Consider the following 24,077-nt stretch of genomic DNA (forward strand, 5'->3'; position numbering starts at 1 on the left):
GCAAAAAGGTAGCCCTTGGTTCAGAAAGCGCCCTTTTTTTAAATGGTGTAAATCCGTTCAGTAGTTCCTGAGAAATTAAAAAAATAGAGGTAAAAAAATCAATTTCCCATAGGAAACTTTAGACAAACTGCTGAACGGAATAACACCAAATTTGGCAAAAAAGGTAGTGCTTGGTTCTGAAAGTGCCCTTTTTTTCAAATGGTGTAAATCCATTCAGTAGTTGTTGAGAAAATCAAAAAATAAAAGTATTGATATCTATGGCCGCGGTGGATCCACGGATCCTCCCGACCACGAGCTTCATGCTAATTGGCTGTCAACACTTCAAACCAGGAAGTGTTGGCAGCCATCTTGTGCCTCGGTAGAACCGAGGCACAAGAAAACAGTAAAACAAACGTGCAAAACAAGAAAAGGGGGCAGGGTAGAAACCCCCTAGGCCTGTTCAGGGGGTCCCACAAGGACCCCCAGGGCCAAAAAAAGAATTACAAAAAAAGAAAATCGGCAAAATAGGCGGAGGACCCGCGGATTACGGCGATTTAAAAAAAAAAAATTAAGCCCGCGCTTCATTTCATTGAGGCCCCCGGGTGGGCCAGGTCCCGGGGGCATTGAATAAAAATGTATGCGGGGGCCCAGGGGGACCGCCACCCCCCCGGGGCTTGATGACAGAGTTGCGAGGGGGCACGTAGCCCCCCCACAGCCCCAAGGACCGCCACCCCCCCGGGCTTTTTTTTTTTTTTTAAATTACCTGTGTGGGGGGGGCTCAAGTCCCCCACACGCCCTGGGGACCGCCACCTCCCCAGGGTACTAATATTCAAATTCAGGGGTCCATTATGGACCCCCGAGCCCCGGGGACCACCACCTCCCCGGGGCTGTGCCATAGGTGGGAGTGGGGTCATGCGGCCCCCCCTCCTGGAGCCAGTGAAGGCCCTGGGGACTGCCACCCCCCCCCAGGGCCGGCTCCTGCAGTGTCCTGGGGTGCCCACCCCCGGGACACTGCTCTTTGCAATGACAGGGCGTCATTGCAAACTGTGGTTTGGTTTTAGGAAGAAAGAGCAGGGAACCTGCTCTCTCTTCCAAAAACCAAACCAGATTGCTTTTCCACAAGGGGAGCTGCATGTCAGCAGATCCCCGTGTGGAAAAGCAATGCCGGTTCCTGCAGGAGGCGGGGAGCCGGTGGAACTGTGGGGGAATTGGGGACCTGGCGGTCCCCGGGGCTGCAGGGGGCCATGTGCCCCCTCACAAATATGTAAAGAAAGTCCTGGGGCCTTGGAGGCCCCCCGCCCATTTAAAATACAAGACCCCGGGGGTGGCGGTCCCCGGAGCTGGGGGGGCCGTGAGCCCCCAACAAATATTTTAGAAAAGCCCTGGGGGGTAACGAACCCCAAATTTGCATAGTTAATGCCCGGGGAGGTGGCGGTCCCTGGTGCATGTGGGGGGGCTCAAGCCCACCCACACAGCTAGTTTAAAAAAAAAAACAAGCCCCGGGGGTGTAAAGAAAGTCCTGGGGCCTTGGAGGCCCCCTGCCCATTTAAAATACAAGCCCCAGGGGGTGGCGGTTCCCGGGGCTGGGGGGGCCATGAGCCCCCCGCAAATATTTTAGAAAAGCCCTGGGGCTGGCAGTCCCCAGGGCTTGGGGCCCCTGGAGGCCCCCACCCATTTAAAATGCAAGCCCCGGGGCTGGCAGTCCCCGGGGCTACGGGGGGCTACGGGGGGCTACGGGGGGCTACGGGGGGCTGTGTGCCCCCCCACAAATATTGATAGAAAACCCCGGGGGTGGTGGTCCTCCTGGACCCCAACAAATATATTTTTGACATACCCCCTGGACTTGGTCCTCCCAGGGGCTAATTAATAACAAAGCGCGCTTCGTTTTTTTTATTTTCGCATTCAGATCCGCAGATCCTCCACGCATCTTGCAATTTAAAAAAAAAATGCTTTTTGTGGCCCTGGGGGTCCTTGTGGGACCCCCTAAGCAGGCCTAGGGGGTCAGGGTGTTTCTACCCTGCCCCCTTTTCTTGTTTTTCACGTTTGTTTTACTGATTTCTTGTGCCTTGGTTCTACCGAGGCACAAGATGGCTGCCAACACTTCCTGGTTTGAAGTGTTGACAGCCAATTAGAATGCAGCTTGTGATCGGAAGGGTGCGCGGATCCACCGCGCCTCTAAATATTGAAACTTTTATTTTTGATTTTCTCAGCAACTATTGAACGGATTAACACCATTTTTAAAAAGGTCGCTTTCTGAGCCAAGCAATAACTTTTTGCCAAATTTGTTGTAAATCTGTTCAGTAGATTCGGCTGAAGCCTTGCATAAAGTTTCCTATGGGAAATTGATTTTTTGCCACTTATTTTTGGAATTTCTCAGCAACTACTGAACGGATTCACACCATTTAAACAAAAGGTCTCTTTCTGAACCAAGGTCTACCTTTTTGCCAAATTTGGTGTAATTCCGTTCAGCAGTTCGGGCTGTAGTTGTGTCTAAAGTTTCCTATGGGAAATAACATGGAGAAAGTGCGTTTTGGGCCCCCCCTTTTTTCTCGGCTCCCACTTGACAAATCACCCCGAAACTTTCAAGACAGCAGGTAGCCGAGGCGCTCTGGCGGTCACCAGTAGGTAGTTATAGTTAGGACCTTGTTTTCACAGGAAAAGCATTTTTTCTTTTGCCAATATCTTTGGCGCTGTTTGACAAATCTTAACAACATTTTCTAAACTAATAGGGCGCTCCGACTACCTGTTGTCTTGAAGGTTTCGGGGTGATTCGTCAAGTGAGAGCCGAGAAAAAAGGGGGTCCCAAAACACGTTTTCTCAATGGTAATTTCCATAAGGAACCTTTGTCGCAGCTACAGCCCGAACTGCTGAAAAGAATTACACCAAAATTGGCAGAGAGGTAGCTCTTGGTCCAGAGTGCACTCTTTGCTTTAAATGGTGTAAATACCTTCAGTAGTTCCTGAGAAATTGAAAAAAATATATATTGATATCTGGATCCACAAACTCTCCTGATCACAAGCTTTATTATGATTGGCTGCCAACACTTCAAACCAGAAATGTGAGTCACAAGAAAAAAGGTAAAAAAACAAGATAAGGGGGCAGGGTAGAAACACCCTGACCCCTAGGCCTGCTCAGGGGGGTCCCACAGGGCCACAAAAAGCATTTTAAAAATGGAGAAAAAAATCGGCGGGATTCGTTTACGGTACGCAAATTCGGCTGACATTTTCTTAAAAGAAAGGAAGCGTGGGCTCCCATGCTTCATTTGTTTTAAGCCCGCGGATGGGCCAGGTCTGGGGGCAATATATAATTATGTTGCGGTGGCCCCCCCAGCCCTGGGGACAGCACCTCCCTGGGGCTTTTAATTATTTTGGGCAGGGGGACTTGCGGGCCCCCCAAGCCCTGGGGATGGCCACCTCCACACTGCCCTGGGGACCACCACCTCCCCGGGGCACACTTTATTCAAATATGGGGGTCTGTTGCAGGCCCCGGGGACCGCCACCTCCCTGAGGCTTTTGTATACAAATGCGTGGGGGGGCTCCTACCCCCCCACACTGCCCCTGGGACTGCCACCTCCCCAGGGCTTTCATTTTTTTTGGGCGAGGGGCCTCGTGGGCCCCCAAGCCCACCTCCCTGGGGCTTTAATAATCTAAATTAAGTGTGGGGAGGCTCCTGCCCCCACACTACCTTGGGGGCACCCACCTCCCCGTGGCACACTTTATGCAAATAGGGAGTCTGTTGTGGCCCCCCCGGGGACCACTTCCTCCCTGGGGCCTTAAACCAGTTGGGAGGGGGCTGCGTGGCCCCCTTCCTGGAGCCCCCCAGGGCCAGCTCTAGCAATGTTCTGGGGTGCACACCCCGGGACATTGCAGTGTGTTATGGCAGGGCAGAAGCCCTGCTATGCCCTGTCATAGAAAACCTCTGCTTCGCTTCATGGAAGCAAGAGCAGAAAAACTGCTCTTGCTTCTATGAAGCGAAGCAGTATTGCTTTTGGGCAAAGGGAGCTGCATGTCAGCAGCTCCCTTTGCCCAAAAGCAATGCCTGCTCCCGCAGGAGGTGGGGAGCTGGCAGGTACTGCAGGGGCATGGGGATCCCCTGCGGTCCCCAATGTGAGGCCCGGCCCAGGGGATGGGGTCACCGGGGCCAAAATTGGCCTGGGGTGGGGGACCACGTGCCCCCCATAAAATATAAAAAAAGAAAGAAAGAGGCAAAGCCCCGGGGGATGGGGTCCCCGGGCCCAAATTTGGCCTCAGGAGGGGGCCGCGCGGCCCCCTCCTTTAATTGCATCTATTGCTTCTTTCTATACCTCTGTTGCTTCTTTCAGTACTTCTCTTGCCCCTTTCTGCACTTCTCTTGCCTGTTTCGGCACCTCTCTTGCCTGTTACTGCACATCGGTTGCCTTTCTTCACCTCACTTGCTTCTTTCTTCACCTCTCTTGCCTGTTTTTGCACCTCTCTTCCCTCTTTCTGTACCTCTCTTGCCTCTTTCTGTACCTGTCCCTTCTTTCTGAACTACTCCTGCCTGTTTCTGCACGTCTTTTGCCTCTTTCTACACTTCTCTTGCTTCTTTCTGTACTTCTCTTGCCTCTTTTTGCACCCCTCTTGCCTCTTTCTGCACCTCTGTTGCTTCCTTCTGCACTACTCTTGCTTCCTTCTGCACCTTTCTTGCTTATTTCTGTACCCCTCTTGCCTCTTTCTGCACCCTTTTTCTTCTTTGTGCACCTCTCTTACCTTTTTCTGCAGTTCTCTTGCCTCTTTCTGTACCTCTTTTGCTTCTTTCTGTACTACACTTGCCTCTTTCTGTACCCTTCTTATCTCTATCATACCTCTCTTGCCTCTGTCTGCACCCCTGTTCCCTCTTTTTGCACTTCTTCTGCCTGTTTCTGCAACTCTCTTGCCTCTTTCTGCACTGCTCTTGCTTCTTTCTGCACCTCTCGTGCCTCTTTCTGCACCCCTCTTCCTTCTTTCTGCACCCTCTATTGCCTCTCTCTGCAGCCCTTTTCCCTCTTTTTGCACCTCTTTTGCCTGTTTCTGCACCTCTTTTGCCTATTTATGCAACTCTCTTGTATCTATCTGTAGTTTCTTGCCTCCTTCTGCACCTATGTTGTTTCTTTCTGCACTTCTCTTGCTTCTTTGTGCACCCCTCTAGTCTCTTTCAGCACCACTGTTGCTTCTTTCTGCACTTCTCTTACATCTTTCTGTACTTCTCTTGCTTCTTTCTGCAACCCTCTTGCCTCTTTCTGTACCTCTGTTGGTTCTTTCTACACTGCTCTTGCTTCTTTCTGCACCTCTCTTATATATGTCTGCACCCCTCTTGCCTCTTTCTGCACCTCTCTTAACTCTTTCTGCACCTCTCTTGCCTCTGTCTGTACCCCTGTTCTCTCTTTCTGCACCTCTTTTGTCTGTTGATGCAACTGTATTGCCTCTTTCTGGAGTTCTCTTGCTTCCTTCTGCATCTGTGTTGGCTCTTTCTGTACTTCTCTTGCCTCTTTCTGCACCCCTCTAGCCTCTTTCCGCACCCCTGTTGCGCCTTTCTGTGTTTTCTAGCTTCTTTCCGTATTTCTCTTGCTTCTTTCTGTACCCCTCTTGCCTCTTTCCATACCCCTCTTCCCTCTTTCTGTACCTCTCTTGCCTATTCCTGCACCTCTCTTGCCTCTTTCTGCACTTCCCCAGCGTTTTTCTGCACCTCTGTTGCTTCTTTCTGCACTTCTCTAACGTCTTTCTGCACCTCTCTTGCTTTTTTCTGTACCCCTGTTTCCTCTTTGTCCATTCTTCTTCCCTCTTTCTGCACCACTCTTGCCTCCTTCTGCACCCCTCTTTCCTCCTTCTGTATTTCTTTTGCCTCTTTCTGCACATTTGGTACTCTTTCTGCACATCTCTTGTTTTTTCTACACTTCTCTTGCTTCTTTCTGTACTTCTCTTACCTCTTTCTCTACTCAAATGGGAAGTGCAAGCTGTCAAGTTTAAAGGTCTGCGTGCTCTTGTGACTGAGGTATATGTTTACTTGTATATGTACTCTCACATGTATTATGCATCTGAAGATGGTAGCTTAAAAAGTGGGCAGCTTCTCCTATAGGTGGTTAAATGTTCTCAGTTCTACTCTGTCATTCAGTTGCACAGGCAGGCAGGTCTTATGTATATAGGTATTATAGAGTCCCTCAAATATACTATTGAATACCCATGTGCTCTGTATTAAGCATAAAGAAAAACACACACTTTTTTGTACACATATTTACAGAGAATGCTGTTTGAAACACAGGTATTCAAGTATTTGTATGTTTATTTTCATGTAACATGTCACTACGTAAAAGCAGAGACACGCATGCATACCTTCACAAACTTGGTCAGACTTACAACAGTGATTTGCTTAGGATTGCTGTTTTATATTCCGTAGGCCTAACATTCTGAGCAGTCGATTAATAGTGAACCTTCAAGAGAAAAGTGAGGTTCAAGACATCTTGGAAGAGGGATTAGTGATTAGGCTACTTTGTATGAGTCTGTTGTAAGGTACAGTCAAAGTAGGTCTCTTTATGTACCTCTGTTGGTTCTTTCTGCACTTCTCTTGCTTATTTTTTAACCTTTCTTCCTCTTTCTGGACTCCTGTTGCCTCTTTCTGCACTTCTCTTGCTTCTTTTTGCGCCTTTCTTCCTCTTTCTGCACATGTCCTACCTATGTAGGCATATTTAGAAATCAGCATTGAAAAAACCTTATAAATTCACTGAAAAAAACAGAGGTTTCAGGGACGTCATAGTTAGGAATTAGCATTTAAAAAACCTTAGAAATACACTAAAAAAGCACAGGTTTCAGCGACTTTATAGTTAGGCTATCATTTCACTTGTATAAAACCAGAGAAATTCGGTCATTATTGTTAGCTGAGCTAACTATAACTCGTGCCCCGCAATGCACTGTTGATGACGTCACATATTACATCACTCATGACATGGTCAGTGGCAATCCAATGGTGGTGCCTCTTTTAAAGGTAGCAGTGCCCTTAAAAAAGGCCCTGCAATGGGACCGCACTGCAAGGTTCCTGTATCGTAAGGATTCAAAAGTCCATCCCGGGCAGGAACCTATGAGCATGCGCACAGGGGGGCACATGTTATGCCCCCTGTGTGCATTCACATATGTTTGAGGCACGGGGCCCTGTGAGGCCCACTTTGTTTCCTCTCCGACAGGGTTTTTTATGGTGGTGGAACCACAATGAATACCCTGGCAGAGAGGAAACTTTGACTACGCGGTCCCACCAAGCATATTGACCACCACTCCAACCCCAGGTAATGGTGTTTCCCTAGCAGAGCCAGTGGTCCCAGGGTGGTCTGAATACCCAGGTCATATTCAGGTGGTCGGACTGCCAGTGCGGCGGTGGCTGGATCTGCCACCGCTATGCCACCACGAGTTTGGTGGTCCTCGGACCACCAGACTCATAAAATGGCCCTTAATGTTCCCCTCCAGGTTAAAGGATGGGTATAGGACCTTACTCACCTCGAGTGAGTGGCCTAGGCCTTTGCACACAATAGATTAGGGTGAGGCTAAGGCCAAAAACAAAAACCAGGGTACCAGATACTTTCATACAGGTACACTTGTTTGGTTTTTGGAGATCAAAGAGGTACTCTAAACAAAGATTTAAGAGAGAGGAGGGAACAATGGGGTTCGCTCGTCTCACCAAAATTCACTGATTAAACACTATGAACAAGCTAAAGGTCATCTGGGAGAACCAATTTATCAGGGGTCATAGAAGTTGGCTCCCTTGCAGAAAACTATTAGGACTTTAAAAGAACTCTCACCCACCAACGTAGTTGGTGGCATGCTTCATTAATAGGTTCCCACCTAACATGCCAAGTGCCTTCTAGGTGTGCTTCAACCCCTGATTACGCCTAATTACATCTCTGCTCTAATCAATCATCGAAGCACACCTAGGAAGCACTCAGCCCCCTAGGTGGCAACCAAATGATGAAGCATGCCACCAACTAGGTTGTTCTTGGTGTTTATTAAACAAAGAGGTACACCGTACACGGGACATTTGTGTCCAAATAGCCTTCATTCAATTGGTGCAAACCTTATTTGTGTGCAAACTCCTGTTTTCACCTACAATGGGATTAGTATGCTGTGGGGAAATCTGGCACACATTGTGTGGTCAAACTGTGTACATTCTGAGTGTGTGCACTTCACAATGGAGACAATAAAGCAATATAAGCATGTTATCTTCCATTCCAAGGATAGTGTTGGAAATTGGGTCTCTAGTTGGCAGAGGTATGCACCCGGTGTAGGAAACCGGCTCTGTATATACTGTACAAAAGTAAGGTATAGTGTACACAGACTCCAGTGGATCCCCAAAGAAAGGCAGAGATTAAAGTAGACAGTACCTTACTCTCTATTTGCGGTAGTGTGGGCGAGCAGTAAGGTCTTAGAGGGTAGTGCGAAGCATTTGTTGTACAACTTAGGCAAGAAATTATTTCACACTCTCAAGGATTGAACTCAAATCAATTGGGTTTGTATCAAAATATTATTTAGTTATATTTATTTTCTAGAACCAAGCCAGCCTGGTACAGGTAAGTATAAGAATATTTTGCAAGCATATGCAGTTTTAAATACAGTTTGAATGCAGTGAATTAATTACAGTAGAATTACGTTGTATTTGCAGATAGTCAGAATTACTTTGCAATTACTTTTCTTACACAGCCAGGTATCTCTAGATACAAGGCTGGTGTATTTCCTGATGGAGAGAAAAATTATACAATAAATTTTACCAACTTTAATACAGGCTTACAGTACTGCTCATGAGCCACATTTAGTCCTGAGAAGGAAGCACTGAGTGTTATAGGTCCGTGGGCAACATTCGGTCAAATGGGCACTTGATTCGCACTGCCGGCTGCACAGAGGCGGCCAGGTCCAAAGTGCAGGGACCACACGTTGGCCGACGGGCTAAGCACGGTCGTGGGCTCTGGGACTTACGGCAAGCAGGCCACCAGATTGGGGAACAGAAGCTCCGGGGGTTGAGGTCAGCACTGTAGGGCCCGATGGCCAACATAAGAACTACACCACCACCGGCACAGGGGCGGCCGGGTGTAGGATGCGGACTTGGCTGATGCTGCAGATTCGGTCGCAGTTCCCTCGGAGTCAGTCCACTGCTGTTGAGGCAAATGGGGTTACTGCACTTAAAATTTCTAAAAATTAACAGACACTGTAGGGGTATAGGGCACATGCACCTGTATCCTCACCACTGGTGTAGTGCACCCATCTAGAGGGGTGGCTTACCTTTGCCAAGGCAATAGGTTGTAGGCATGGCACTCAGGGATGGGTGCCATGTCGGCTCTTCACTTTATTCTGCACCAAAACAGCAGCCTGCAAAAGAAGAGTGTGTGTGTGTAAAGGTACAGGGCCTCTAAGGGGGGCACAATAAGTGCTACAGCCTTTAGATGCCTTCCCTGTTCACGATGCCCTTGGTACATAGGGCACCTTTTACAACGGGCTTAAATATGGCCAGAAAGATGCCAATTGGGTTTTGCAACAGGACAATTTTAGGGAAAGAACATAGGTCCTGGGTGCCTGGTTGGCAGAAACCCAGGGCACACTCAGTCAAAGAACATCAATACATGAACATTATGCAAAAAGTTGGGGGCAACCATGCAAAAAGAGGGCACTTTCCTACATACTGTCCATGCAGGGACCACAATTCTTGTCAGGGTAAGTGAGATACACACTTCAAATTAACCTGGGCTGACCCTCACTGAGCAGTGAGGCTTAACTAATGTGTAAAGTATTTGTGCAGTAAACTGACAGTGTAACACAATGAAAACATCACAAACAGACTCCCCACCAGTTTAGGAAATATAGAATATTTATCTGAGTAAAACAAGAGCAAACTGATAAATATCCAATCAGTAGAAGTCGAGATATACTTTTTTGAAGAATAAATGCAGAAACAGTTCTTAGAAGCCAATAGCACTAAAAGGTTTATTGAGGTCACGAGGGACCTGGGCAAATCGGAAATATGTCAGGCTGACCACGAAGGAGGGAAGGCCGGATATGAGATTCACGCAGGTCTTGCTGAAAAAGTACCTTGGATGGAGCAAATTGTTGACGTCAAGAGCATGATGCATCCGTTCCAATTCACACAGTTGGTGACTGCATCACTGTCAAGCTCTGTAGAGATGCAGGCAATATGTCGTTACCAAGACGCACAGAGTGCAATCTGTGGAATGTCTGTCACCGAACAGCCTCTGCATCAGCGTGAAAAGGTGATGCATTGATTCCGATCATGCAAAGGTCACAATGCATCGATTTTGAAGCAAAACAGCAGCACAAACCACTTCTGAGCCCCAGGATAAAAGGGGGCACCTCCAGTAGGGGTAGGACTCTCCTATGGCAGGTTCCAGCAGCACCAGCAGGATTGCAGGAAATCTTTTGTGTCCCTGAGACTTAAAAAACAGAAGACTAGTCAGAAAACCCTTGGAGTCCCTCTGGCTTCTAGTGATATGTGTCCAGTCCTTGTCCTCAGCAGGACTGAGATCAGCAGGGCAGCTCAGTAAAGCAAAGGGGCAGTTCTTCAGAACAGTCAGTCAAGGCAGGGTGGCAATCCTTAAAGCACAGCAGTCGTTACTCCCGCAGAGGTCTTCCCAGGCCCAGTAGTGTACTGATTCTGTAGGGTCAGAGCCTCAGAGTACTTATACCCAAATGTGCCTTTGAAGTGGGAGGTGACTTCAAAGCAGCTCCTTGAAGTGCACAGGTCCCCTTTCATCTGAGCCCGAGTCTGCCAGGCTATCTGTGTGGGGTAATCAGCCCTTACTGTTGGCAAAGGTCATAGTCTATTCCGATATAAGTGTGAGTTCCTTCTCCCCCTACCTGCTCAGGCAGGCTATCAGAACGCATATGAATGCAGATGAGTCCTCTGTCACACCCACTGTTCCTGTGTTTGTGGCTTTCTAAAGAGAATGTAGAAAGTGTAGGTGTAACCCAGCGCAGACGTGTATTTGAGACAGGTTGCAAGCACACATAACAGTAAGAGCAGAGAAATGTTCACTTTCTGAAAGTGGCATTTCTAAAATAGTAATGTCAAATCTGACTTTAACAAGTAGGAGGATCTATAATGAACATTCAAAAGATATCAAACATGATGCAGCTACTCCTTTTAATCTTATGTTATGTTATGTCATGTTATGTTAAACAATTTATAGAGCGCTTGTATACCCTGGGGAGTCTTAGTGCTAGCAAACAGCTTGAGCACTATTATTAAAAAGTCATGTTTTTTCAAATACTTTCTTAAGTCAAGCATGGAGGGGGCAGCCATGGTGTGAGGTGAAAGCAGATTCCAAGTTTTGGTAGCCCCTATAAAAAAACTGTTTACTCCTCAGTTCACCCTTTTGAATCTAGTGACGACAGCTTTCTTTGCCCCTAGTGAGCAACGATTTCTGCTCGGTTTGTACAATTTGAAAGCTTGTCTCAGAAAGGGTCAATATCATGCAAGGCTTCATCGAGCCAAACACATAGGTAGAGTTGGATTACGGCACCGAGCGTAACTGACACAGATATCAGTTCCTTTCTGGGGTGGATTGCCCCTACAACTTCCACACTTGGAGGTGTTTGGAATAGATATTCAGCGAATCTACATATAATTGTTGCCCATATATATAGCAACATACACCTATCCATTTTTTTGTGTTGGATGCGTCTGATATGATGTGCTAAGTTTGTGTACCGCCTTGAATTCTGGATGGACAAGTGGACAAGAACTACCAGTTCGAACATCATTTTGTTTCTCACCCTGAAGAAGTCCAGTGTGCTGTATGAAACACGTTGGCTGTTATCTGTTGTATATACCTATCATAGAAGAACCTTGGAAAAATATACAGAATAAAAAGAAGATTTGAACGCATCTTGGAAATCCTATTGGACTGTCTATTTTTCATGGAAATGAAAAAATTGTGATATAGTGCACCTTTCTGTGTATTTGAATCATGTAAGGCCTTGTAGTCTATATATACCGCCTTGAATGTTATGCGGTTCCTAACTGTCAGTCAATGAAGCCCTCTGATAGCTTGTGTGACTGATCGTAATTTGGACATACCCAGGAGCACCCTGGCTCCTGCATTTTGCAGGGTTTGCAATTTATTGAGATATTGTTCTTGCAGGTTTAAGTACAGTCCATTGCACTAGTCAATTTTTGACAGAACTTGGATGGTAACTCTAATTAGGAATTACTGCTTAAAAGTGGTTTAAGGAAAAGTCAGTGCTAGCCTATGAGAGTAGTAGACCTCAGAGTAGTGAAAAATAAATTTAGCTGTTTGTCACAACGAGGACATGTAAAACTTAAAAGTACAATTCCTACTTTTAGATACACAGCACCCGGCCCATAGTGCTACCTAGGGCTTACCTTAGGGATGACCTATGTGTAACAAAAAGGGAGTTTCAGGCTTGGCACGTGGTTTTAAATGCCAAGTCAAAGTGGCAGTAAACTGCATACACAGGGCCTGCAATTGCAGGCCTGAAACAGGGTTGAAAGGCTACTTCTGCGGGTGGCACAATCAGTGCTGCGGGCCCACTAGTAGCATTTAATTTAAAGGCCCTGAGTATATGGTGTCTCGCTTTACAAGGACTTACAAGTGAATAAAATATGCCAAACAGGTGTAAACCAATAGTACCATGTTTAAAGGAGAGAGCACATGCACTTTTGCACTGGTCAGCAGTCCAGAAACCAAGAAAAAGGTCTGCAAAAAGAGGAGGAGGAAGGCAAAAAGGTTGGGGTGATCCTTCATATAGGGCCATTTTCCAGCAGATAGCAACTCAGAATGCCCGCCATTACACACAAAGTAATTATAGAACCCTAAGGTATTCACATTCACTTGGTGTACCATTTGTTCTCGGGATTAAGGCCAACTGTCCTTAGAGTTGTGTTGTGTATCTAATAATCAGTGCCTAGCCCAACAAAATATAGCACACAAGTTCCCTTGATGGGAGATAAATACAGCGTTCTTGATGAACTGAACTTTGGTTAGCTTACCTGCATTTAAATAAAAATAACATTTTGTTTGGTGCTTTTCAGGCCACAGAAACATATGGAAAGGACAGAACCATGACCAAGCTTTTGAACGAAATGGCTTTTTATGTTCTTCCTTTACTGAACATTGATGGCTATGTATATACATGGATTGAGGTAATGTATACATTTCTGCTTAAACATTCGCACATTGTTATATTTCATTTCACCTCTAAGCATGTTTTGAATTCCATTACAACTTTTCTGACGTTGTTGATGAGAGTGGTCGGTACAGCCACTAGGATGGTTAAAAAATTGTTGAACCGAGAGTCTCCGATTATTTTAGCTGATACTTTGGATATTCAGTTTTGATATCCTGCCGAGAGATTTCAATTAGTTTATTGTTGGTAAATTCTATAACAGTAGGAATTTACAAATTACATCCAAGCACATTTTAATTGCCAACCAAAACAGAAATTGTTGAACACCTGATGTGCATCCATTCAAATTTTTTTGACATGCCAAATGATACCACTTGTTGATATTTCGCATTTCCCAGAAATGCATCTTCTAGCATCTACAAAATTAAATTTAACCCACTGCAGCAACTGATTACTAAGCCAAAAAAATGTAAGTAACCTACATTTTTTTTAAATTTGTTATAGCTAAAAACCAAAAACCTGCCCAATTGCAGGTGCAGCAGTTGTTTCTTCAGGGGCCATTGTCTCACTGTGGCTCTTATGACCTCTATCACTCCAAGACTATCACATGATTCCATGTATTGCTGTCCTTGCTCTTGGCGAAGAGGTCCCCCATTCTGTTGATGGTTTGGCACACCTTGCTCTAAGAGGACTGATCAATATAGGGGTGTTCATAGCAGTGATAGTGAATACAGTCTTGATGATAACAATGGTGATGGGTGCTGTGGTGGTGGCAGCAGTCAGGCAGCGTTGGTGGTGGTGCAATATTGCTGATTGAAATTGGGCCTCCTGATGCATTCACAACATGTCTAGGTCATTGATAGTGGAGGGACCCTCATCTCCATCTTAGTATTCATGTTAGGAGACACCAACAGAGGGTTATGCTGTTAAGTGTGTGGCACATGTATGCAAACCTTATTATCTGGAACCCTTTTTATTTCTCTGGCCTAACCCCCCCAAGGAAATATATCATTAATGCTCTATCATAGTCTTAACCATGATGGTGCTCCCATCCAATTACTGTTTTCTCTCATCAGAATTAGGAATGGCGTGACCTTATGTTAAAGGCAGTTTCAACTATTGTCCAGGAGGTTTTCTAGATGTCTGGTGCCATGTGTGTGGTGTCAAACCATTTTTTGGAAAGTTTTCTTACTGGACATTTCTGCAGGTGATGTCTAGAACTATGGGCCTGATTATGAGTCTGGCGGTCTTGCGATGGCCAGACTTGCGGTGGTGCAGGAGTGGTGGTCCACCATTTTGCCAAATATGACTTACAAAGTCATATCGGCAGTGGACTGCCTGCTGCGCTAGGGAACGACAGACACAGGAGTGCTACAATGCATTATAGTAGACAGGGACTGGCACGGTCCCACTCAGCATATTTTGAGTACTTCCACCGCCAGCCTTTTCATGGTGGAGCCCCGCCATAAAAATGCTGGTGGTGCAGTAACAAAGGGAGCCCTTGAGGGACCCCATGTCCCCTACGCTATGTGGATACATTCGGAGGGCACAACAGGTGCCCCTCTGTCTCCATTCCCCCAGTTCCAGCACAGCATTGACGTCACCATCCATGCCGTGCTGGAACTTTTTGGCCATTCCCATCGCGGTGCATGTTTTCAAGGCACCACCATGGGAACAACCAAAGGACCACAAACTGTATTAGGAATTGCACATTTTCAACTCGTAATACGGTCTGCAGTCCTTGTGTGGCTTTGAGGCAGCGGAGGCGGCATTGTGCCGGTGCTGCATCAACAAAGTCGTAATCAGGCCGTATGTGTGTGGGGGCAGCTGGGTCAAGCACTTTTGGAGAGGGCAGTGGTTGTTAAAACATACCCAAACACTGTTCGTAGTAAATTTGAAAGGTAGTGTCCCGCAACTCCAGCTCCCTGTCTGCTCCCACTGTTCCACTACTCTATTTTCCTTCACCTCTCCCTCCCACCATCTATTCCACCATTTGCCCTTCCCTTCTCTCCTCTCTCTACTTCTGCTACCACTATTTCCTCTCTCTTTGCTGCCAATTTGCTTCTTGCTCTCTGATCCTTCCCCTGTCCTCCGGTACATAACTTACCTCTCTCGCCATCTACTTTCATATTCCACCTCTCCCCCGCCACTTTTCCCTGCCTGCTCACCCTTTTGACACTTACCCCCACCCAGTGCCCATGGCATTAAGGATGGATCTGTGGTAGGCGCATTTAATTTCATGACACTGTTACATTTATAATTTCTCTTATTAACCTTTTTGAGTAGCCCTGCCCTCTTCATCCAATTTTAAGTTAAGAACAAAATATATTTAGATTTCTTAGAAATCAGCATCAAGAAACCACTTTATTTCTATAACATTTTACTATTGAACCACATTCACCCATGCACTGTTTTTTGTGTGCTTTGCCACCAGAATGTGTTGTTTCTTGCATAACCATGATATTTCCCTTCAATCGATACAATAATATTTTAAAAGTTTCTTAACTACATGTCTCAGACATTGGGAATTGAGTAGTAGCACCTACAAATCACACATGTGAAATTTTAGTGGAGCTTAGTGTTGGAAACATGAAAGGATAAATGCGTTTTCTCAAGACCACATAGCCAGAAAAACATTTTCTGCATTTGCTTCCTTGTTATACAACCATCAGGGTCACAGAAGGCACAATAATAATTGTGAACAGGTGAGTTAGTGCTGTCTCCTACGCATATCTCTTACTGCCCAGCATGCAATCAGTTTTACCACTGTCCAGGTAACTTAGGAATTAAAATATATATGAAGAAAAGAACAAAATAAAAAAATAAGCAATCACTTCCTCTACTGCCTGCCCAAGTCCCATATTTACTCACATTGGATTCATTTATCCACATCACCTCACTTAATGGTTATAAAGATCACGTTAATGAGTTTGCTTAGTCATATTGATGACTAAATGACCGGTAACTTTGTTGGCTGATCTAGGTGCATCAAATGGGATAGGACAGGTTCATATTGTTGCAATTGCTGTTATTATTAGAAAAGTCAATGTTTATGTACTCCATGATACATTTGTATATAAGAACGACATTGCAGCACTACTTTCAAATTAAACGACATGACCTCTCCATTATCCCAGATTCAAAAATACTCAGTCAGGCAGGCTCTGTGACCTAGGCCTGAGGTTACTGATTGACAGGTCACAGGTGCAATGGCACATAGCCGGCAGACAAACATGGAAATAGGAAACTCAGATGAATCCCACAGATAGGCACAGTGACACCACAATGGTCCAGGGAGATTGGCTCCATTAAAGCACACATGGCCGAAGGGGTGCACGCGTTCCCAAAACACCATAAAGTTAGATGTCACATGAAGTTAGGAACACTCAGTCAATCAGAACACAGCACATACAGTACACACAGTGATCATGCGTTGATCATCCTGGACATCTGAATATGTTGGTCACTGGCCCTCATTGTGTCCACACAAGTGTAAGGCCCATCTGCATTTGTGATTAGGTGGGAATATTTATGACCCCAAAACTAGGCTCACATTCCCTTACCAAAAAAGACTCTTCAAATTGTTTTATGATGCTCCAAGAAATGTATGTAATGGCACTCAGATCGATTGTACTTTGAGACAGTCCTCAGACTCTGACTCTGTAACTGTTCTCCAGGCCGAAGTGTTCAATTAAACCAACTGTTTCTCTTTTGTCAAAAGCCTCTTGTCTTTTGTTTTTTCAAGGTAAGTTCATATACGAGTAACATAACCATGCAAAGACACTATCCAACAAGTGCATGTCAGCTAATGTAAAACAAGCATTTGCAATGCAATAGGTCTCGCAGTTGTGAGAGTTTGAGCTATTATCATTGTAAAGGGCAATTACTTTTATTTACGTGTTGGTCTTTAAAACATAAATAAAAGGCATTGTCATTTACAATGCCAATAGCTTAATCTCTCGTAAATGCGAGACCTATTGCATTGCAAATACTTTTTTTTTACACCTGTTGCACAGTTGCACAGCAGCACTTGTTGCTGTGCAACATGCCTTAAAGTATAAGGGGAAAAAAGAGTTGTGATGCAACCAGCATTGGCCACCTCACACTGCTATTATTTTCTTTACTTTAAGTCATGTTGTCCTGAAGCCCGCGTGTGGTAGGGTGGAAATAAGAGACAAACAATTGTTGCTGGGGAAATAGGAACGGTAATTTCCATTCCATAAACCCACGACGGAGGAGCAGAGGAAAGGAAGCTCTGGTCATCTCAGCAGCTAGGACAAGACTGCTGTCCCCGTGACCAGAGAATCCATCCTACATTCTCCTTCCAGGATGCAATGATGCCATACATGCAAAACTGTACACAGTGAATAATACAGTAACATAGCTGTATACATAACTATACCATAATAAATAACAAACTATATACATAACTTTACCATACTACACTGCGTAGCTGTACAACATGCCTAAAAACATTGACAAAGTCAATCGATCTCGGATAGGCGAAACCTATTTATTGCCTTTGCCATTGCTTGTTCGAATGGTAGTCAATACTGTAAAACCGTGTTAGACATCGCCTGGTTGGAAACACATGAAACTGCCTCTCCAGTCCCAGAATGCATATGGTTGCTAAAGAAAATAACTAGCCTGGAAGAGGCTCGTGTCTCAAGACTTAAAAGCATCAGTCATCCTTACAGGGTACTAGAAACAACCAGAACTCAAATGCCAGGAATCGGAAACAGGACGTAACCCCTGCACCCCCCACCCTCCTACAATTCTAAACACCCAAACTTTCTTCACCGCTCTTATGACCCTTGCCCCGTGAACTCACAGAAATCAAGCTGCCGGGTCCAGCAAGAAAAGCAGCACAACTCCCCACTAGGGTGCCCGTTTCACCAAAAGAAAAGCAAGCCGGACATCCCCCGAAGCCGCTCTGAGGAAAGGCTGCAAGCAGCTGACACAGCCAGCCCCGCACCGCTCACTGCTGCAACTTCCTGGTCACTGGTGAGAGTTACGAGATACTGCGTGAGAGCGAACGCGAGCAGCCAGGAAAGGAAGCGAGCACGTGACCAGAGGCCGGGTTTTATTTAAAAGGGCTCATCCATGCATGAAGTGCTATGCGGGGCTAACCGGCAGGAGGAGGATTGCTGGTGGCGGGGACTATGGGACCGGCGCAATGGCCTTGTAATACGGTGCGGAATTTAAGCATTCGCATGCAAAGCAAGCATAACGTCCAGTCAGGTTGAGGCACATAAAAAAAGAAGCTTACTACATGAAAAACATTCGAAGATTAACAGATAAATGCTTCCATGGATGACCCAAAAAATAATATGGAATGGTCTGAGCGCCAAAACTTAATCTAAAGTTAAAACAAGAAAGAATCGAGATGAGGCAGAGGGGCCGTTTTAATGTTGTACGGTGCGCTGAAAGTAAAAAAAACAAGCAAAGCATGGGCCAAGGAGGGATCGCGTGCTAGGAAAGACACATGGCGCTGCGCGCGTGCACGTTCACGTGCACTGTAGCTTTAGGCCACGGCAGCACTTCAAAAAGCCTGTATACAAAATGTCTCGGCCAGATCAGCGCAAGCGCTGGATCAGGCGAGACCTAAACATAGAGTAGATCCTATTCCAATTCATATATGTTAAACCATGCTCACTGACAAAAGCAGATTAATGTAAGGTTAGACAATTATCCCTTTAACTCATCGTCAAAAAATATACTTAGGATACACAGCTATGTGCCCAGTTGTCCATTAATGGATTGGATCAAGTTATTAAGAATACAAGTTAATTCGGCTCATGTTAAAAACGAGTCTTGCTGTTGATGGTGATCCTCATCTTACAGAAGCCTGCCAAGGTGAAGGTAATGATCATGTCTGTCATCTTCTCTCTAAGCAAGAGGAACACCTAGCTCTATTTCACTATCACATTGTCATAACTTATTTGGAAGCTCGATTCACAACCTTGGAAATGGCATCCAAAACTACCTTTGTAATTTTTGTGGTATGAGTTTCGAATTTTGGAAACTGAGCAGGCTGCATTGAAGGATCTCAGGAATCGTGTATTGCTTTTTTTTCTAACATGAGAATAGTTACATGATCCAAACTTCAAAGTCTCTTGCAACTGCAAAACGCAGTGGATTCAAAATCCATATATTAAAATAAAATTACAAGAATTTATGCCATTCTTAGATTTTACTAATTGTCAGAGAAACATCATGCTGCCCCTTCCATTCCTTTGTCATAATTAGTCATCTCTTTATTTTCTTCATATAAGTTAATTAAGGTTGGATCATTGTGTTTCAATTGTGAAGCACAATTGTTCTCCAATATTCCAACCCTCAATTCTGTGATCCCTAAAGACGGTTCCTTGAAGACCTTTATTATGCCAGCCAGTGCTTCATGAATCAATTCCATGTTTGTTTTCATACTCTGAATGATATCAATTAGAGACCATTTCTTTCACAGTATTTTCCGCACTGGTTGCAAAGTCAGTTTTCTCTTCAGTTTGAGAGTGGTGACTTGGCACTGCAACTTTCACGCTGTTGAGGCTGATTAATTTTGACCCTTTTCTTGAGTTGATGCTGAGTACTTTGATCCTTTTTTTGAATATCAGACACATCGGTAAACATAAGGACTGGCAAACGCCAGTGGACGCAGTTTGCAAATTTGTTTAAAAGAATTGCAAAATTTAACACCTGTGAAGATGCAATTAATCCTGTCAGAACAAATATCCTACTCTAAACCCGCTGTAGTCTTCGTATAGAGTCGCCTCCTTTTCTGTGCCTGAGGCAGTTGATATTTGTGCACGCCTACGGTTGAAGCCCAGCTCACATATGCCACTTGGGGCAGTATTATGCTGAGTGATCCAGGCTTGCAACAGGTATGTGCGCTCACTTTCTGCATGCTTGGGCAGCATGATATTGAATAAAGGCCCACATTTACTTGTGCATCTGTAATACAGATATTGTAACATATAATAAAAAAATGAAAACATTTAACAATATAGGTGAACACAATAATAAAATAAATCCTAAAGTAAATAACATATTAAACCTCAATATTATTGAAACATACCCTCAATATTTTAGTGCACAATATTTTTGTAAACCCAATGCTTTAACAACAATATAATGGCCAGCCAATATTTGTCAGTCAACATTTAGATGGAGTAACCCATTGACTTAACATACTGTAACCTTATGGATGGGACAAACTGATCCCTTACTACAATGAGGAGGGCATTTTGGTTCCTTTTTGTCAATATTCATTCAAAGTATTCACCTTTTGATAAAAAAATATATGGAAGCTATAAACAACTGACCTGAAACTCTCCTATTCCAATTGAGTCAACCAATGATATGGTCCACGAAACAATGAGGTTTATTTATATGGTTTGTTAATGGATCTCATATACATTTTTACAAATGTAGAATTGTAATGTCCCTACTTATACCACATTAGCAAAGTCTGCATATATCAAGCCACTGATTCTTCATTATTTGCCAGGGTCTCCTTTAATGGAAAAAAATTGCACACTCCAGAAGATGTTCTCATCAACATCTACTCTCATTTGGAGCTGTGAGAAATCGGGTTGTTGATAGAGGGGGCTGTGAACCCTCTTCAAGCCACTGTCACAACCCCATCAGGGTGAACCACTAAAGTCACTAAATGAATCTCTGCGTAACCCTCTGGTAGGTTGTAAGGAAAGCTGTCAGGCTTAACTTAGAGGCAATGTGTAACTTATTTATGCGGCACATAAACAGCAATAAAGTAAAAATGCAACACAAGTAAAATATCAATCTAATTTGGAAAAATAGAGTAAAATGTAACAAATTATTTGACACCTAAAATCCAATTAGTAGAACCAGAGATACACAATTAAAAAAATGTAGGTTGAAATAGTGCTTAAAAGCACAAATCGCCAACTTTGCATATCTGGTTGTGCCAGACTGGGACAAAGTCACAATTTCAGGCTGACCATAATGGAGATCAGGCCAGCTATGGTGGCCAAGTTAGGCTCGTTGAGTAATATACCATAAGTCCTCGGTGCAAAGCTTTGTGCCACAGTTGCGGTTCCGAGGAACAATGCAAGGTCCATGACGAGGATGCATCTCACACTGTTGGTTCTTTTGGATACCCCAGCTAGCCTGGAAGAGCACCTTTATTCCACTTCCAAGGTTCAGGACTGGAGAGACACCAGTTAGGGGGCGGGGGTATGGATTTAAAGCAGGCAGGGACCAGGTGCTGGATTCAAGATAGTTGGAGCCTTTTCTGAACCCGGGGCTATGATCAGGCCAGCCAATTAGACCTTGGATTCACTCTGGCGGTCCGGGGTTCAAGGTATAGGTCGAGTCCATCTTACTCAGGCAGCAGGGCAGCAGAGTAGCAGGGCAGAAGGGCAGTCCTTCATGCAGAAGTACAGCAAAGCAGTCCTTCTTCTGAGTTTTCCACAGGTCCAGAAGTGATCTGAAGAGTGGGTCTGAGGGTCCGATGTTATGCCAGATGTCTTCTTTGAAGTAGGAAACATTTCTAGAAGTCCCCTTTTCAGAGGTGCTTGGAAATTCCTACCTCCATTCCCTGGCTCCAGCCTCACTAAATGCACAATAGCTTAGTGTGAAATCCTTTGTGTGTGAGCAGTGTACAGCCTATTGAATTGCAAGTCGGGCTGTACCCAGCTCTGCCCAACATCCTGCCTGAGATGGCCCATCCAGGTACACCTAATCCTCCCACTGTGTGGGAGGAATATTCAAAGGCCACTGCCACTCACACCTAGTCATGTGACCCAGGAACAGGCTGCAGTCACCAAATCATTAGGGCAAGAAAATGCCACCTTTCTAAAAATGAGAACTGCAACTAGGCCCCTGTGGTCTAGACAGGCTGTGCACTACCTAATTCACTCATAAAAGAGTATATTACATGCTTCAAAACATTCTTGACATCAGTTTAACTAGTTCAAACTCATTATGACCAGTTGCTGAGCAACAAATTGCAGAAACGAAATCCTTGCAGGAGTTAATCCAAAAATAATGCCAAGAGTCCAAAATAGAAGTGCTTCAATAAATGTTTCTTGAGGATGTGTAATTATTTATTATCACATCTGTAAACGTAAATCCAAAAAGTTTCTTCACAGAAAATCAAATTAATCCCAATGCATTTCGGGTGTAACAATCACCCTTCTTCAGGGGATCTATAAATAACAAAAATACAAATTAACAATATAGTACATACTTGTTTGAATACAATAAAAAGAATTGGACTAAAATCTAAGTTAACAGCTTGATTATGTAAAAGAGAAGAATGGTATAAAATCTACCAGGAGGAAGAACAATAGTGTTCAATAGTTGAATATCCAGAAATGTTCACGAAATAGCTTGTGACAGTCGATAGTAAAGAACCAGAAGGCCCACAAAGCACCAACATGCCGCGTATCTAATAATGTGAAAAACGCTGTGTAAAACAACAAGTAGACTACCTTAAAATGAGTCTGTGATGTGGGAAACTGCCGGTGATTAAAACGATGAAAAGGTTTCTTTTTTAGAATCCAGCCCTGCCGCCAACAATCCACCAACGACGCAATCATTACCAGAAACAAGCAGCACAAAACCCGCAGAGGTAGTGGAAAGTCAAAAACAGCCCAGTGCAGGCAGGAGACAGAAGAAGCATTAGTAGTAAATATCTCTTCCAGCACTCTGTCAAAAACACAGATAGCACTATTGAACAAAGGCACATCCTTTGTCCCAACATTTCATACTACGCCATTCAACACAGAGATAGAATTGTTTAAATTCATGAGAAAACTCAGACTCAGATATTTTTTCTCTAATCAACCTTTCATCGAAGTAGAACAGACAGAATTTAAACCCACGAGTACATTCATGCCTCCCACTTCGCACAAAGTTCTCGATTCTTTTGAGACACTTGTTAAGAGGGATCTCTCCAACCTAGCTGCTCCACACAAGAAACGACAAAACTTGACAATTGCAGACAAGAAGGCACTCCAATTGCTAAAGAAAAATACCTCATTGACATTTTCTCCAGCTGACAAGGGCGGTGCCCTAGTTGTCATGGACCGCGTCTTTTATGAAACCAAGGTCCAAGAGATGCTGCTTGATGAGTTAACATACTTGCCACTAGAACAGGATCCCACCGTTGAATTTCTTTCTATCCTGCTAGATATATTGACCAGAGCTAAGGAAATGGGTTGGATCAATAAAAAAACATTTGAATTCCTACATACACGATTTCCACGTAGACCCATGGTGTATATGCTTCCAAAAATACACAAGAACCTGCATGATCCTCCTCTACGCCCAATAGTCTCAGGTTGCAACTCCATTTACGAACCCATTGGTCACTATCTAGATTCATTTCTTCAACCCTTTGTTCAGGCAGGACCCACTTATGTTCAGGATACCACACATTTTCTTAAACTATTGGAGGAACTTTCTTTACCTTCTGGTGAACCGATTTGGTTGACTACTATAGATGTAGTGTCCCTCTACACCTCCATACCCCATTCTGAGGGTATTGAGGCGGTCGAATGGGCACTCTTACAACTAGACAATATCACGGCCAACAAAGTTTTTCTGATTGAATTATTACAATTCAGTCTTTTCCACAGTTATTTTAAATGGAAGGAGGATTTTTACCTCCAAACCAATGGCACATCCATGGGTTTTCCAGGAGCTCCCAGCTACGCCAACATCTTCATGATGAAATTTGAACAGGAGCACATTCTGAACGATTCATCATGGACAGATAACCTTCTCATGTACCGTAGGTATATCGATGACATCTTTGTCATATGGCGAGGACAAAAACACCACTTAGAAAGAAAACTCAGTGAACTCAATGTTGTAAACCCAAGGATTCAATTCACACACACCTTAGACAACCATACTATATCATATCTAGATGTCAGCATTGAACTGTATGATTCCATCATCACAACCAAAGTTTTCAAAAAA

General features: G+C 44.5%; 1 protein-coding gene across 1 annotated transcript in view; it reads left to right on the forward strand.

Annotated features, from left to right (window-relative positions):
• The window catches only part of LOC146785787 (mast cell carboxypeptidase A-like), a 330,342-nt gene that overhangs the window by 103,026 nt on the left and 203,239 nt on the right, over nt 1–24,077 (forward strand). Inside the window, exon 7 of the mRNA XM_085635046.1 lies at nt 13,015–13,125. Coding sequence (XP_085491172.1) covers nt 13,015–13,125 — 111 coding nt within the window. The remainder of the gene's footprint in view (nt 1–13,014; nt 13,126–24,077) is intronic.

The sequence above is a fragment of the Triturus cristatus genome, chromosome 11 (assembly GCF_964204655.1).
Source record: "Triturus cristatus chromosome 11, aTriCri1.1, whole genome shotgun sequence".
NCBI lineage: Eukaryota > Metazoa > Chordata > Amphibia > Caudata > Salamandridae > Triturus > Triturus cristatus.